The sequence below is a fragment of the Ambystoma mexicanum genome, chromosome 1p (genome assembly GCF_040938575.1).
Source record: "Ambystoma mexicanum isolate Mex_15411 chromosome 1p, UKY_AmexF1_1, whole genome shotgun sequence".
Classification (NCBI taxonomy): Eukaryota; Metazoa; Chordata; class Amphibia; order Caudata; family Ambystomatidae; genus Ambystoma; species Ambystoma mexicanum.
In genome coordinates this window covers 1,350,670,313-1,350,686,547 of record NC_090921.1, presented here as the reverse complement: position 1 = coordinate 1,350,686,547, position 16,235 = coordinate 1,350,670,313, and the positions used below count along the sequence as shown (strand labels likewise).

The window sequence follows — 16,235 nt, the reverse complement described above, 5'->3', positions numbered from 1 at the left end:
AGGCTAAGCTACAAAAGTGAAATGCACTGAGTGCAACCTTGTAGTCAGTCACAGACTACCTGGATAGTACTCCTACGGGACCACCTCCATGCACCGCCACACCAAATCCAACCACTGCAATGCTCTCAGAAAGGTTGTTCCTTTCTTGGCAAGTAGTAGGCTGCCTTCCTACACCAGATCTTCCTCAACCAAAACTGTAACCACACAGCCTCCTTCTGTGGGACACAAAATCCCACCAGCTACCTTTCGAGCAACAAAAGAGGCTGTTGATCCATATATTTAAAAGGTGACAGTCCTCTGTATATGCTGCAACACACGACTCTGCAGGGGGAAGCAATTTTGAAGTGCTTTGGAAGCTGTAATCAAGGAGCATTAGAAACACTGCCCCCTACCATAGAGGTAAAACGTGTGCAACATCTTCCCCTGTCCACCTGCCCCTCCATATTAGTGCTTGGTGCCTCTTCCATCATTTTCCTCCCCACCTTACTTTCTAACCTCTCCTGCAGCAACAAAAAAATACATCAAACAACAACAAAAAGAAGGTTCCTTTAGGACCCACCCTTCACAGTTAAAAAATAGAACTAAAAAAAAACATCTTATAGACTCCATCTACTTTACATTTCTCAGTTATGAACGTAGGCTCAATAAGATTTTCCAACATTTCCATTAGCATTTTGTGTTATGCTAATGGAAATTATGTGGCATTCATACCCCGTTCCAGGAACTGGAATGGGGGATAACAGCCTGGCAGCCCACGTTAACGACCCAAGCAAATCGAGGGTGGATAATGAGGCTCTGGACCATTATCCCCCGTTCCAGCCCCTACAATGGGGGATGAAGGCCATTAGCACCCCAGGTTCCCAAAGCAGTAATGTGGGGTGCCAAAAAGAAAAAGGATTTTTCTTCCTACATCAGGACACCGCAGGACTCCTGGTTTGGGAAGGAAAATCCTTTTCCAAGATGGCCACCATGAAAAGGGAAGGTGTGGCTCCATACAGAGCCCTTCTTCCCTTTTCATGGCAGCCTGCAGAAGGCGAAGAGAGAACCCTATGACCATATTACCATGACCACAATTTTATTTCCCTTTCAAACCTATCCCACTTTCAAATATCTTTACCACATAGCTGGTCCCAGGTGGACATGGCCACTTTAACCCCATTTGTCGTCCCTCGTAGTCAAGGCCAGTAGCCAGATTGTCCGGTTCATGACATTATGCCATCACCCGGACAATCTGGCCACTGCCCATAGCCACAGGCTATACCTCAGTCACCAAAAGTATATCGCTATTTTTTTGTACCTACATTATGACACTTGTCAAAACATAAAACAGGGGCACATTTGCAAAACCATGCTTTAAGGTCCTTGCCAATGCTCCTTACATGAGTTTACTGGAAATCTGCTGATGTTTTATTTTTTCAAAAGTGTCAAAATGTATGTACATACAATAGTCATATAACTTAGGCCCCCAATAGACAAAATCCATTGAGACTTTACACAAACATTCAAGGTTGGTTCTATAATCTTTCTGGAACCTTTTGACCACATTAGTCAAAAGGCAGCAAAGTTATAAGCCATTTAAAAATATTGAGAGCCCCCTTTTAATTTAGCCCCCTCTTGACAAAATCTCACCAAACTTTATAAAAACATTTATATCTAGATCTACAATGTTTTTGAAAACATTTGTGTAGATTTGTCAAATGGCACCACATTTATAAGCCTTTATAATATTTTGGGACCGCCCTTCTAATTTTGCCCCCTCTTGACAGAATCTGACTGAACTTTGCAAAGCCATTCATAATCAGATCCAAAATAATATTCCAAGATTTCATGCAGTTTCATTGAGTGGCGCCAAAGTTATCAGCCATCCAAAAACGGCTTTTCACCAACCCTGTAATGCAGAAATAGGCATAGATGTCCCCGGACATAGGAATTGTTTGCGAACATCACTGTTCGTGGACTTCAGTGATGAAAAATTCATGTTTTTCGGCTTCTTACAGCCAAATCCCATCCCATCCTCATCACCACAGGCTTTGTGCTTTTCACCATTCAATCAGTCGGCGCGTCCGATGTCCGCGGACATCACGTCGCCGTTTTGGCCAATCAGATGCCGTCCATGTACCGAAGAGGGAAATGAGTCGGTGGACCGAACCCAGATATCATTATTTTTTTTACCTGCTATTATCCTGTTTTAAAGAAAACTACTGGACGAAGTTACACCAAATTTACAAAAACACGCTTTCTGGACCAAGCTGCCGATCCTGCCGCAAATTTGGTGAAAATCCATCCAGCGGCATGGGCTATAGGCGTGAGCAACATTTTTTTCCATTGCTTCTCTGGAAAAAAATAATAATTGGGACCCCCTATATCTTTACTCGCCCTTGACGAAACCTCACCAAACTTGCCACAAACATTCAGACCGGGCCATATACTATTTTTCAAAAGTTTGGTAAAGGTTTGTCCAGAGGGAGCAAAGTTATAAGCCAAAAAAAAAATGCTCTTCCTTTGAGGTAAGCAACTTAACCATAACTATAATATACATACCAGCCAGTTTCTTCAAAGCAGGCGGCTGCCGGGGGTGCAATTGCCCCAGAAGGGTGCAATTGCCCTGATGCGTGCTCCAATTGCTCCACGGGGGTGCAATTGCCTTGGCATGTTGCGATTCCTCTGGGGCGACCCCGGCGAGTAGTGGCAGCAAGTGCTTACGCTACGTAATGCTACTTGCCCGAGCAACTCAAGTTTTGCACTGCTAAAGGGGGCCCCTCTCTGTTGGTGGCTGTTTTGGGGATTCCGGCAGCCGTGAGCTGTAACAGCAGGAGACTTTACTGCTTTCATGGCGGGAGGAAGGCTTTGGTTTCAATCACTGTCGCTGTGTTCATCGTTTCAGTGAAAACGTTGTGTATTTTAGATACAGGCCGTTGTGAGAAATGTTGCTTGAGAAACTATTTGTTTCTTTGAAAAAACTCATCTCCTATCCTTCTGCTCCGTCGATCGGAACACTCCTTGAGACATGTCATTATTTCATGGTAGCATTTAGCTATTAAAATAGTGCAAGCTTCATGTACTTGGATATGCTTAGTATAACAGCCGAGGTGTAAGGCAGTGGCATACATCCCAACCCTCCCAATTTTCAGGTGAAAAATATTGCTATTTTTCACTGTCTACTGCCTAAAATAACTGTAGCCCCAATGCATTCCTATGGGGGAATATGCCTCTCCTGATTTCCCTGTGGAAATCTCCCTCCCAGGTGCATCTGAATGTTGGCATGTATGCAGTGGGTGTTGGAAGTGGACCGCTTTGGTAGGAAAACGCACCTTGTTTACTTCCCTGATGTGCTGAAATTGTGTTTCCTCACTGGACACTTCTGCACATGATGTGTCCGTTTTGTCTCGTATCGTGTAGAACTGTAACAGTCAGACTCGGTGTGCATTGTTTTACCCAGGGGCACGGACTTCTTGTTTTCCCGGGGGGTGCCCGCACCGAAACAAAAAAGTCCCATTTAAAGTATAGGGACTTTTATGCGGAAGGCCTTTAGTGGGGGATGAGGAGCCGGGCCCCGTGCACCTGCTTACTCGTCACCCCTGGCATTACCCCCACATCCCATTTTTCTTGATCCCAGTACCCACCCACGACTGGCCGGCCCTGTGAATTGCCAGTATGTGAAGTGGCAGAGGGCTCCTGCAGACAGCTGGCTTGACAGTGGAGCGTGGACGACCTGCTTCCCACTGAAAGACCGAAGCCCTGCAAGGTCTTGCCTGCCAGCCATCAGCCCGCAAACAAAACAAGCATGGGCAATGACAAAGGTTTGGGCTTTTGTGTAGGCACGGGACATCAATGCAGATGCAAATTATGGGGCTCGCACGTCTTTTGCTGCAGAGGGCCTCACATATTTTAGGACCTGCTATGCATTCCACCTTGCGATTCTCATATTTCACTCACCTTTTTTTGTTGCTGGGTATAAACCCAGGCACTTACCCATAGTCCTCCTGTTTTCTTTGTTGTCCTCCCTGGACAGTGTTTCATGGTAACCTTGTTCGGTTTGTGTTACCATTTTATACAATGGAGATGGCTTCTCGGCTGAGGGACAGAAGGTGAAGTGAAAGATGCCCCCCTGGGCCTTGAGCGGTAGCATCGATTGTGCAGATCAGGAGAAAGGAGGCCCACAATAGTGTAGGAGTGTTTTTCAGGAAGTCCACTTTGATTGCGCACTGTTTGGTGGATAGCCCACAGGTTACATGCTTGCTTCTGACATGGGACAAGACTGGGCTTCCCAAGTTCCAATGGCTGGCAGGGTTAACTCAGCCCTTCATCTTTCTGAGGTTGTGAACACCAAACCATGTGTCTGTTATGTATTTAGAGATTCACCCATACAACCCTTTGATTACAGACTTGCTTATCAAATATAGAGATCTATGAGATGATATGATGTGATGAGATGTGGCATTTATAACACGCCTGTACACAATTGTTTCTAGGTGCTGAATGATCACAGTTATATTCCTGAAATGCTCTCTAATTTAATACAAAGCAGACAGGAACACCTATTAGTGACAATTGTTCCATTTCCCTCTCCCATAGAGGGATTTTGAAAGAATGCAATAGGAGTGTACCACACTGTGCACTTTGAAATGATAACCTTCTTTCAGAAAATAATTTATATGGTTAGTCTAGTATTGCCCCTTGCAAAATACAAGTGAGGTGGTACAAATAAAAATCCTGCAACACAGGGCCAGTGCTCAGTGGGCCCTCAGACCCTGGCAGGCTAATCACACCATGGTGTGTCACTACAGACAGTTTGAAACTGCGTTCAGGCAAAGCCTTCCCTAAGAGCAGGTGACAGAAGAGCCATTTATTTGGGCAGCAACAGATGTGTTTTCAAATTAGATTTCTTCTGTAAAGTACTTCAATTACAACGTAATGAAACCTGCTTCATTTGTATAGGAAGGATTTATTATTGAGGAGGGGTTTTGTCGCGCGACACATAGGTGTAGTTTGGAGTGATGTGTGCCAGTCGGGGTGGGAGGGGCGCATTCTAGTGTTTCGCCCTGGGCACTAAATTGGCTTGAGGACACTACCCTAACATGTGAAAAGCCAGACCTGAGACTGCGCAACTATCCTTATGCACATGACGTCCCTCTCGAGTGGCGGCACGGTAGATGGACTCAGTAGGGACTGACTCAGACCCCATTTTGGAGGAAAGGAGGAAGTGATCAATTAGAAGGGGTTCAGGCACCCTGTATCACGCTTCGCCATAACGCTGGTATCCTTGAAACAGAGGAGTGCAACAGACTAGAGCAAAGTAAACCCCGTCCCATTCAGAGCAGCTGCCACGACAGACCACAGCAGGAGCAGCTTTACATGTAGGCTTTAAATATAGTTCCTGTTTTCACCTCAATCCCTTCAGAGTTGTCAAAGGACAAGCTCATGCCGGGTCCGAGATCTGGCATCAGTTGTCTGGCCGGATCTCAGCACTCATCCTGCCTCAGCCCTGACCAGTCTATACCGAGCCCCAGCTTCACTGAGGGAAGCTGGGAGCTTAGTGATCTAATCTGCACTGCGCTCCTTTCACCGACTGCCCTCCTTTCACCAGCCGTCATTCTCATGTCTGCAGCCCCTATTCGCTCTGATCGCTCAGCCCATGTTCTTTCTTCTGGTCTGAAAGGGACACCACCGGAATCGATGGGCCATGAATATAACTGGGAGGGGGCATCACTGTTGAAAACAGGCTTTCTACATGCGGGGGACACTACTGTTTTCCAAATGTGCATCTTACATTTCCATAGAAAAACAAAAGTAATTTTCAAACTGAAAAAATACTGCTTGCATTCACGAGTTTTCTTTGAAATGTTTATTTTTTTTTTGTCGGACTTCCACACATACTTTGTAATTTGTAAACCGCTTTGTGTTTTATCAAAGGTTATTTTTATAAAGATGTTATATGCTTGTCAAACTGGTTAATCACAAATAAATGCTTTTGTTGTGCTGAGAGCAGTTATTAGGAAATTAAAATGTGGCTTCATGGGTGCCAGCTTTTTATTTCACTACAGGGGCAGAAATACCCCCACCTATGCTATAAATATAAGCAAGTGACCAGCCCAACCCATCGCGTGGCCAAACACGTTTTATAGCAATTTTTTCATAAGGAATTTCAAAAAGTCATACGATTAACAACCAGTTTTGAATATATATTATTGCAGGAACGGTCCCACAACCTGCTGAGCTACCCTGGTAGCCTTCCACTTTTAAGATCAACAGCTTCCGATATACTCACAATATGACCAGCTCTGTTTTCTTTCCTAATCACCCCTATTGGGCAGAAACTGGCTGACTGTGCCCTAGCCTAACTGGGCTGCTGTGTCACTGGCTCTGCCCCAGCCTCTTAAGAACACAGTCCCACTTGTAAATGGTGGCCCCAGCCAAAGCACTGTTTCCAAGGCAGCAGCCTGGCCCATGAACTGCTAACCTCAGACGTGCTTGATGGGAGATGTCCACCGCCCTACAGGCCTTTCCTGGCCACAGCATGACGGGGGATTGATCCTGCCCCAGCACTAATGGCCTTTTGGATACATTGATCACTGGCTGGCATTACACCCGGCCGCCCCCTTACCTCCCATTCAGCAACATCAGCCTTACATGTGGTGGGCTCCTGCCCAGTTCAAAAGTTGGCTAGCACGACACTGAATTATGCTACACAAGAACACCATTCAACAAACACCAATGGATATATAAAGTATAAAGGTATTCTGGCAAATTAGTCATTAAGGGTGCACACGCTTCAACGTCCGCTCATGTTGCAATCTGGTTCCCGCAACCAGTGGTCCGGCCTCTGGGGGATCTGGAGGTTTACTCTACCCTGAAGGCACTGGAGGAGGAAAATGGGAGCGAGGCCAGCTTAAAATGAATCCCAGTTCCCCACCATCTTCACTGTAACCTAGGCCTACATGCTGCAGGTGCCAGGGAGCAATTTACTTTGTAAGGCACGGTTCGATTTCTCCGTCCACCATCCGATTTTTGTACTGGCCGATCTGATATTAGAAGCACTCCATAACAGCCCGAACCATCTCTCCAGGAGCAGATATAGACCCTCTCACTTGGGGAGGACGTGGAAGACGGGAGAAACATGACTCTCTATGGTTCTGGTTGAGTCGTTGTCTCCCCCCTCAAACAGCCTCTCGAAAAAAGAATGTGAAAAAGCAAGGTTGTTCCTTGAAGTAGAACAAACACATTTCAATGGCATGGTCCAAGCACAGCTTCCAGAGCAGCCATATCCTTCGGTGGATATCAGACCCTCAGTGGATATCAGACCCCTTTCTTCTTATGTACTTCTCGCATCCTCCCTCCCACATGTCTACAAATGCAAAGTGCAATAAGCAAGCCTAAGTGCTAAAACTTGCCAATGCTTGTTTGAGTCGGACGTTTTATTTGCAGCTGAACACCACTTCATTAGGACGACCGTCAAGGGGAGGTGCATACGTGACAGTGGGTGGGTTGTAATCATCAGACCAATGGAAACATTTTTGTGATGCTATTGTGTGACTGCCACCCTCTCGAGTGTGTCAAATATGCACACCAAAGTTAAATGAACCATATACTTTCAAAAAACACACACACAAGCCCACAGGCACACACACACACACACACTCTCCCTCATTGCCTCCCGCTCGAAGCCAGCGGTCTGCAATCTATGTTGCTGCAGATTTTTTTTACTACAACTCCCATGATCACTTGCCAATAACTGTGCTGGTGAGGGCTTAAGGGAGTTGGAGTTCAAAACTGGAGAACCAAAGGTTGCAGACCCCGCCTCTAAACCCTCACTACAAAAAGAAAATATCTAACTCCCTCCACGTCACTGCTCCAAGAAATGTAACACAAACTATTTGAAAAGAAAGCTCCACTTTCATTTTCTGCCTCGTGTTGCGAAGAACAGACAAAACAAACTTCAGATGTGTCCGTTTTCTACGAGGAGTTTACATTTACCATAAATAATGTGGGGTACATACCTGCCTACATTTCAAAATTTAAAAAAACCCTGAGAATTATCCCCTGCGCATGGTCACACAAGAGTCTGCCCAATTGCACAAGGTTCTGCCCACATGCCCCGCCCACATGTTAACAGAAATGAAAAAAAATGTTGAATATATGAGCTAATTAAATAAAACAAACCAACTGCATTTTATGTAAGCAGTATTCCAATACTAAAATCATATAAAAATAAGAGCGTGGCTAGAGGGCACGTTATTCCTTGCATCTCTCATTCTTAAAAAGCAGTTGCAACCAGCAAATGATATGGCAAGAAATGGATCACAGATTCTGGGATGCATGTGGTGGCAACACAGAAGGGCATAACTTTAGATCAGACAGGGTGCAGGCACACTGGGCAGGATGCATGAAAATACCTTCCGCCAGTTCAAGGGATCAAGACACATATGGGACTCCACAGAAGCCGTGAAAGGGGTCAGCATCATATTTGAAAGGCATCACGTGGGCGGGCGGGTGGCCGCCGGCGCCTACGTCAAAGCACTGGCTCAAGGCTGGCTAAGTGACAAACTTCACTGACTGAGCCGACCACTACGGTCACATGTAGGGAGCCTGTGAGCCCATATTCACAGCATTACTGGGTCCCACCCACATCTCCACCCGATTAGCTACCAGCAGCAGTCTTTTGTAGTCAATCGGATGGCGGCATGGGCAAAACTGCACAGCTCTGGGCTTGCAGCGGAAAACAGAGACTCCCCGCTCTTCCCCGTAGCAGGTCACGCAGATTTCGTCAGGCTTGCTTGTGACTAGGATGAGCAGTAGTAAGGTATTATTTTTTATCCTGCCTGACTAACTATAGTACTAAGAACATGAAGGGTGCTCAGCCCAAAGAGACTGACCCTATAAATGCCACTCAAATTGAGAAAACACTCTCTGCGCTTAACCTCCCATGTAAAGTGCCTCCAAACCTCAGAATCTCATGCTCCACCCTTTAAACTCAGAGGCATAAGCCAAGCTGGGAGGGAAGTGAAGACTATTGTGGAAGGATATGGAGTAGTTCATCTGACTATACATGATCAAACACCAGCCCCCGATTCTCCTCCCTCACCACAGTCCTGACAATTCAAAGGTGTACCAAACAGTACCACAATGCCTTGCAAAGAAAATGCACCAGCCACTGAAATCCTGCTTCAGATACTTTAATACACTTAGGGAGGTTTATGAACCGAGTATATCTGTTCCAGATTGGCAGAGTAGTGACAAATGAAGAGGACTCCATGGGCGACAAATTGTGAATGTCTGATAGTCCTGAGCCTATCCCTATGAGGAAGGCATGGCTGTGGTTGTTCTCCCTTGGACATCGCAAGTTACTACTGGGTGTCCAAGACCCTGCCGGCAGATTTTTCACTGAAGCACAGGCACTCTTACTAACGGTGCCGGGGCTTCAGCTTCAGTGTTCCTATTGGGACTGCACGGGAATGGGAATTTACCGTTCCTCCACCGCCCGTAATATCCCAGTATTACAGGGATATCAGGCAGCGAAAAGGGTAAGCCGAGGTTGCCCAGAGGCCACTGGTACTACCGGCGGCTTACCGGCAACCTCATAATGAGGGTCTTTAACTAGCCCACTGCAGGATGCATCAACATAAGACTGCATTTTTTAACGCTTCAAAAGGTAAGATTGGGAGATTGTGCAGGCATCAGGGGGAGGAGTACAACCCCACCCCCCAGGCTCCCAGCAACCCCCCTCTAGTGTTATTGAGCTTGATCGGGGTGTTTGACTTCCGAAACCCTCACCATGTGCGGCACAGTGACTTTCGGGCTCCAGCGGATGCCAGATCACGTTGCGTGGAGGGCGGCGAGCTCTAAGAAAGTCTTTGTAAATCGATTCTTTTGACTTGCTCAAAAGACCTGATCCCAAGACCAAAAGGTTGCTAATTTTTTGTCCCTGTAGTCCAATAAGACCGCTGCCAGATTCATAGAATGAATATAGATATCGTAAGAATACTGGGAGGTTGACACCCTGATTCTAATGGACTGAAGGGCATATTGAAATACTGCTATGAGAACAAAGTACACATTTTGCTGATTCTACAGGCAGTTAATAACCACCAAAATGCCACCTTTACAGGACAGAAACTAGACAACCACAACCAATTGCAAAAGCTTGATCGGACCCGATTGTAATTGATGTAGCACTAAGCAAAAATTCCTACAAGGAATTAGCGGATGAGTCAATGGTTGTTACATTTCAAAACACTTCAGTAGTCTTCTCGCAAAGGGTCTGCCAGCTACCATTGAGGTTATAGGAAGGATGAAGGCCTGGATAGCTGCTCACTGATGCTGAGAGATGGCCTAATTGAAAACCCTTCTCCCGAAGGTCAAGACTCATCCAAGCACTTCCAGATAGTCAATGGTACTCGTGATAAGCACTCCAGGAAGTTAATAATGACCATCATTGGTAGTATGCAGAATCTCAGTGGAACCTCTTTCTCTGTCCAAGTGCCGATCATCTGGAACTCCCTACCGCAGCGCATCCGCTATATTGATGATCACCTGGCAGTCAGAAAGGCCCTCAAAACCAGGCTCTTCACTCCCTCCGCTTAAAACGATCCCCCTCTCCACACCCTCAATAGGCACACAGAAACACTGACCATACACAACAACACTCCTATCAGACAATACCCCACGGATGCTGGCAGCGTTCGCAGTGGCACACCGTGACAAACTATCGTCCTCTCCTCAACCCATGACCCATCATCCCTCTGCACCCTCTCGTACTACTCATACTATCGTTGCATGGAGACCACAAATAGCAAAATCAGCCAATCACACTGGACCAAGAAAAATTAGAATACGGCAGTCCAACTCCAGCCAAGCCTAGGGTACGTATACCTTACACCATGTCTGTTAACACAGGTACGGCCACCCAACCATGCACCCTAGAATGCAGCTATGGCTATGCTATTCCAGTCTAGCCGCACACTTAGCCGTCCCCACTGAAACCCCTGACGTACCTCAACACCTCTGCCATTAGTATACAGCGACAAACGATTAAATAAAATTTGGTCTAGCTGAGCACACATTGAACCTACAGCACTAGAACTCTATCCAAAACCACCAACAGCACCCACCCACGTGCATGACCTCTGGGATGCTTACTGGAGACTAGTAAGCTCATCTAAATCCTAAACCAGCAAATGCACACACGCATGTTTAATTTAAACTCTTAGAGCCTTGTGCACACGATCTACAGTCAAAAAGGGTGTTGCAACCACAAAGAACATTGAGGCCATCCAAATGTGGAATTGGCATTTTATAAATGATGAATACAATAAAATCCAATCTAAAATGCACAGATTCCCTAAGCCTTGCAATTTAAACTCGAATCTCTCAATTTTAACTGCTGAATCGCTGGTTGGGAAATTGAGGAAATTAGACTGGACACGGTTCTTCCAAAAATGTGATTGGTGGATTCTATGACAATGCAAGTATGGGGAAAGATGGCACTGTTGGCAAGCAAGGTGCCATAAACAGGACCTGACCTTTCACAACCAATATTGTCATGAAGATCTCATGATAAAACAATGAATTAGGGAAGGAATACAATTCCTGCCCGAGGCCATGACAGAGCATCTTCCCTACAACCCTTCATCCTGGTAGTAGAAAGCAGCAAGAAGTGACCTAATATCCAAGGCAAATACATTTAACTATGGGAGAGCCCATATAGTCACTAACTTGCTGAATGCTTGAGGATCCAGGCAATACTTCACCAGGAACCGGAAGGCCCTACTGCAGTGATCTAACCTGCTCCAACATCTAAGGTCCCAGAATGTAGATGGCTCCCATGGCAAGGAGGTGACATTCCGGCCAGCTGCGCAGGTTGGCTGAAAGAGCCAACAAAAGATGCTTGCAAGTTCCACCTGCCTGTTAAACTACGTCCTGATGACTCAATTGCCCACGTGATTTAATGTCTCTTGTTCTGGGTGAGATAGAGAAAGGCCTCTATAGCCCATAAAGCCATGAGCTCCCTCCAATTCAAATACTGAAAAGCTACAATGGGAAACCACAGGCTCTGCTCCACTTCCAGTTTTCCAATTCCACATCGCTTTGTTCAAAACCAAACTAAAAGACTGGCTCCTCACCCTGTTGTAAGAAGCTCACTACTTCCCATCAAATCTGATTTATCTATAGTACATTCGTATATGATTAAAAGAGCATCGTTCCATCCTGTATATAAATACTATAGAACTTTAAAAAATAATTGGAGAGAAGCCATCCAGTCAGTGGTTGACGTTTTACATTACCTTTCACTTTTATGTATTTACTTTTTTAGTGCACAGCAGCCCTGAGGCATCGTGGCGCTTGTCCCCACCCTGTAACTAATCCTAATAAACCTTTGTTTAAACATGCACCCTCCTGTCGGCCTGACATTGGTAACAATGGGCTTAATAGAACATACACGAGTTCCCAGAAAAATACTGCCCAAATAGACATTTAAAGATAGATCTCCACATAGTTATATTACATAGTTATAGCAACCAAAGGTGAGTTTGTGCATCTCATTAAATTAGACAGCTTGCCAATCCTTGGTTGAACGTTCTAAAAGGTTGCACATATTGAAAATACGTGAATACCTGCAGCATCCCTTCATAGGACATGAGGAGAACATTTGTCTGGTCCATCTTCAACCATCCAGAAACGTGGTCAAACCAAGAACTGTAGATAACTGGTGGGGGAGAAAACGGAAACTTTTAAGGAGGGAAGGAAAATGTGAACACTAGTCAGAACATTGACGTCTGTGGGCAGGGATCTCTGAGAGGGCTAGTGCCCGAGCACAGGTTTATGGCTGTGTGTTGACAAAGACCCTCCCAAACCTTTACCAGGTATGTAAATGAAAACAGCTCCATTATAACTGTTAATGAAAGGATCACCAAACATTCTTTAAAATCGAAAAAACAATATTTTATTTATTGGATATTCATAAGGCAACAAGAACTGGTGTTTCAAGGCACCACCAGACAAAAAAAATGGGGGGGGGGAGGAGAAAATTAACAATAACGGTCCTACTAGGCCTTGTCTCATTCAGATCTGGCAAGTGCAGTAAGAATAAGTGATGGGGGAGGGGAGTCAGGAGGGAGAGGGGAGTGCTGGTCAGTGCTGCAGGGATAATGGTAAAGTGGGAGGGAAGAGTGGGGGAGGCAAACAAGTGCAGGGGGACAGAGGGGGAGGAGGAGGGGAAGTGGAGGGCCCCTAGGGATAGTCAAGTGCTAAGGGGAGGCGAAGTGAGCAAGTGCCAGGGGATGCAGGGAGACGGGATGAGGGGCACATGCTAAGTGCGAGGACGGGGAGGACCAGCCTAGGTACATCCCACAAGGCTGGTCAGGGGAAGGGGGTCCGCAGGGGCAACTGCAGGTTGGAGAGGGTAAGGGAGCCTGGGGAGCAGGGGTAGACTGAGCGATGAGGGCCTTGTGCCCTGTAGGACTCAGAAAGGACTAATCAGCATGTCAAAGCGGCAGAGGAAGGCATTTGAAGGGGAGGGGGAGAGGGGAGGAAGAAGAGAAGAGGAGGGTCTTGAGAAGCTTCCGGAAAATCAGGAGATCCGACTCAATCCTGAGAGGGGAAGGGAGGCCATTCCAGAGGGAGGCTCCTGCGGAAGAGTGAGATCCACCCCACATTCTCTGCTTGGAAAAGTATCTGATGTGCAGCGAGTTAGAGCTGGAAGACCGAAGGGCTCTAGCAGGGAGGTATTTAGGGAGAGAGAGAGTTGTTGTAGCGGGGTCCCAGGCCCCAGAAAGCCTTTTGGATGATACAGAGGGTCTTAAACTTGATCCTCACAGCCACAGGGAGCCAGTGGAGAAATGTTAGGGATGGAAAAATGTGGTTCCCGGGCTTGAGGCCAAGGATAAATCTTGCAGTCCTATTCTGGATTAGTTGAAGGGGTGAAGTGCGGATAAAGGCAGATTGAGGAAGAGGCTGTCGACTAGTCCTGCCTAGAGAGGACCAGAGCTCTGGGGACATGGAGTCTCTGGGGGAAGTTGAGGAAAGGGACAATGCTTCTGAGGAGGTGTAGCTGGAAGTGGGTCTTCTTGGCAAGGTCTGCAATGTGAGGAGAGAAGGCGAGAGAGGAGTCGAAGATGACGGCAAGGTTTTTGCCTCACAAAAGGGTGAGGGGAGGGCACCCAAGAAGGGTGCCTCGAGAGTAGGAGGGAAGGAGGGAGCAGGGGTCCCAATGAGAAGGATCTCAGTATTACTGGCATTAAGGCAGAGATCATTAGCAGGGCACCATGCCAGAATAGCAGTGAGTCAGCTAGGAAGGAGAGAGGAGGAAGAGGAGCCAGTGGAAGGAAGCTTGAAGGAGAGCTGCATGTCATCAGTGTAAAACTGGAAGTGACGAGAGAAGGTGATCAAGTGGGCCAGAGGGGCAAGGTAGAGGTTGAAGAGCCTCAGCAAGAGGATAGAGCCCTGAGGGATGTCGCAGGAGGGGAGTGTGGTGTGGGAGAGAAAACGTCCCAGTTGAACCTGGAAAGGACAGTCAGAGAGGAAGAAGGCCAACCAGTCTAGTCCCAGGTCTGTGATGCAGAGGGTATCACAGAAGGTATCACAGAGCCGATTAATAAGGGTGGCATGGTTGACCGTGCCAAAGGCAGAGGAAAGATCGAGGCAGATCAGAACCAAAGGAAAGTTGGAATCAAGGTTAGAGAGCAAGTCTTCAGGGGTGTTCAGGAGAGGAGTTTCCATGCCACTGGCAGCTCTGAAGCCAGACTGGTGGTCGTGGAGACAGCCAACAGATTGAGTGTGGTGTAACAGTTGGTAGATGATCAGCTTCTCCAAGAGTTTGCTCGGGAAGGGGGTAATGGGTATAGGACAGTAGTTAGCCAGGCAGAAAGTGTCAGCAGAAGGCTTTTTAAGGAGAGGGTGGACAAGGGGGTGCTTAAGGGGTAGTGGGAAGGAGCCAGAGGCATTGGCAAAGGAATGGTTGCAGAAATCAGCCAAGGCTGGAGCAAGGGAGGCAATGTTGTCCTTGGTTGTTCTGGAGGAACAGGGAAGCACTTGTTTGGAGGAGACTTTCATAGGGAGGACTTGTCTAGTCACCTCATCCGGTGCTATGGGTGAGAAGGAGGAGAGTAGGAGGGCAGGGTGGAGGTGGGCCGAGGGTGGTCTGAGAGTGGGTGAGGGTGGTTGTTACATTTGCATGGAAGGAAAATTCTAGTGAATATCTGGTTCATCCCATGGTATAGGAAAATGATAAAGAGGTAGTAGCAAGTGGAAATTGGCCTCTTATGTTTCACCCAAAATTCCAATTTCAGATTGTAAACACTACCACAAAATGGGTTTAGTGTGGCTTTGTTATATTTAAAACACTTGTACTGGCTGGAGGTCTGGACAAATTCACTCTTAAACTGCTAACTTTGTAATAATTATCTTTTTAATAAGTCAATCAGTTGCTTGCTTCAGCTCTGCTGTACCGTGGGCAGAGGATAGAATATTCTTGAAATGCACAAGATCAATGATATGGGAGAATTACAGAGATCCCAAGCTCTTTGTTGCCAAAGATGTGGTAATGGGGGAGACAAAAAGGCAGTGTTAAAATGGAGAGATAGATGTGCAAAATTGATCAAGAGCCACAAATGTATCTACGTCAGAGATGTAGGAGGAATATTGTTGGAATATACTCAACATTATCCGATCAGTGTAAGCCATATGAAGCATAATGCACAAGGTTAGCTATGCATGCAAAGCTGCCTACATTCTAAAGTTTAAATCCCAGAGATTCCCATTACCCATGGTCCAAGACACACCATGTGAGAACTTATGCCATAAAACATGTAATTCCCCTTTTAATGTCCTGACTTGATGCACCATCCCTATTATGTGCTTGGTTTAGTTTCATATGTTGATGTGTTAGCTGGGATATAAACGAAAAGATCGTAAAGGGAATGGAGCAGATAGAGAACAAAAGATTTAAGCTTGTCACAGGCATAGTGCGTGCGCTGTTAAATAAAATAAAGTGTGTGTGTCAAACAAAGAGTGTCCGTTTTCTACACATTCCAATTAGTGACAAACTGTTCATTTGCCAGGATTTTCCTGCCCTCCATCCCTTTTGTTTTTGTGAAGGTTGCCACTTTGGTGCCCACTGACTTTTTCCAGCGAGAAGCCCTAGCTGAAGGCCTTTGGTTTGTCTTTTGTTCAAATTTCCAGACTTTCCTGCTGCCCGTGGTGTGAAGAAATGTAGAGTGGATGGGAGAAGCCTCTGCAGC

General features: G+C 46.3%; 1 protein-coding gene across 1 annotated transcript in view; it reads right to left on the bottom strand.

Annotated features, from left to right (window-relative positions):
• LOC138454295 (sulfotransferase 2A1-like) overlaps window positions 1–16,235 on the bottom strand; it is a 144,305-nt gene that overhangs the window by 57,009 nt on the left and 71,061 nt on the right. The window contains exon 5 of the mRNA XM_069607031.1: window positions 12,612–12,703. Within this exon, the coding sequence (XP_069463132.1) occupies window positions 12,612–12,703 (92 nt within the window). The remainder of the gene's footprint in view (window positions 1–12,611; window positions 12,704–16,235) is intronic.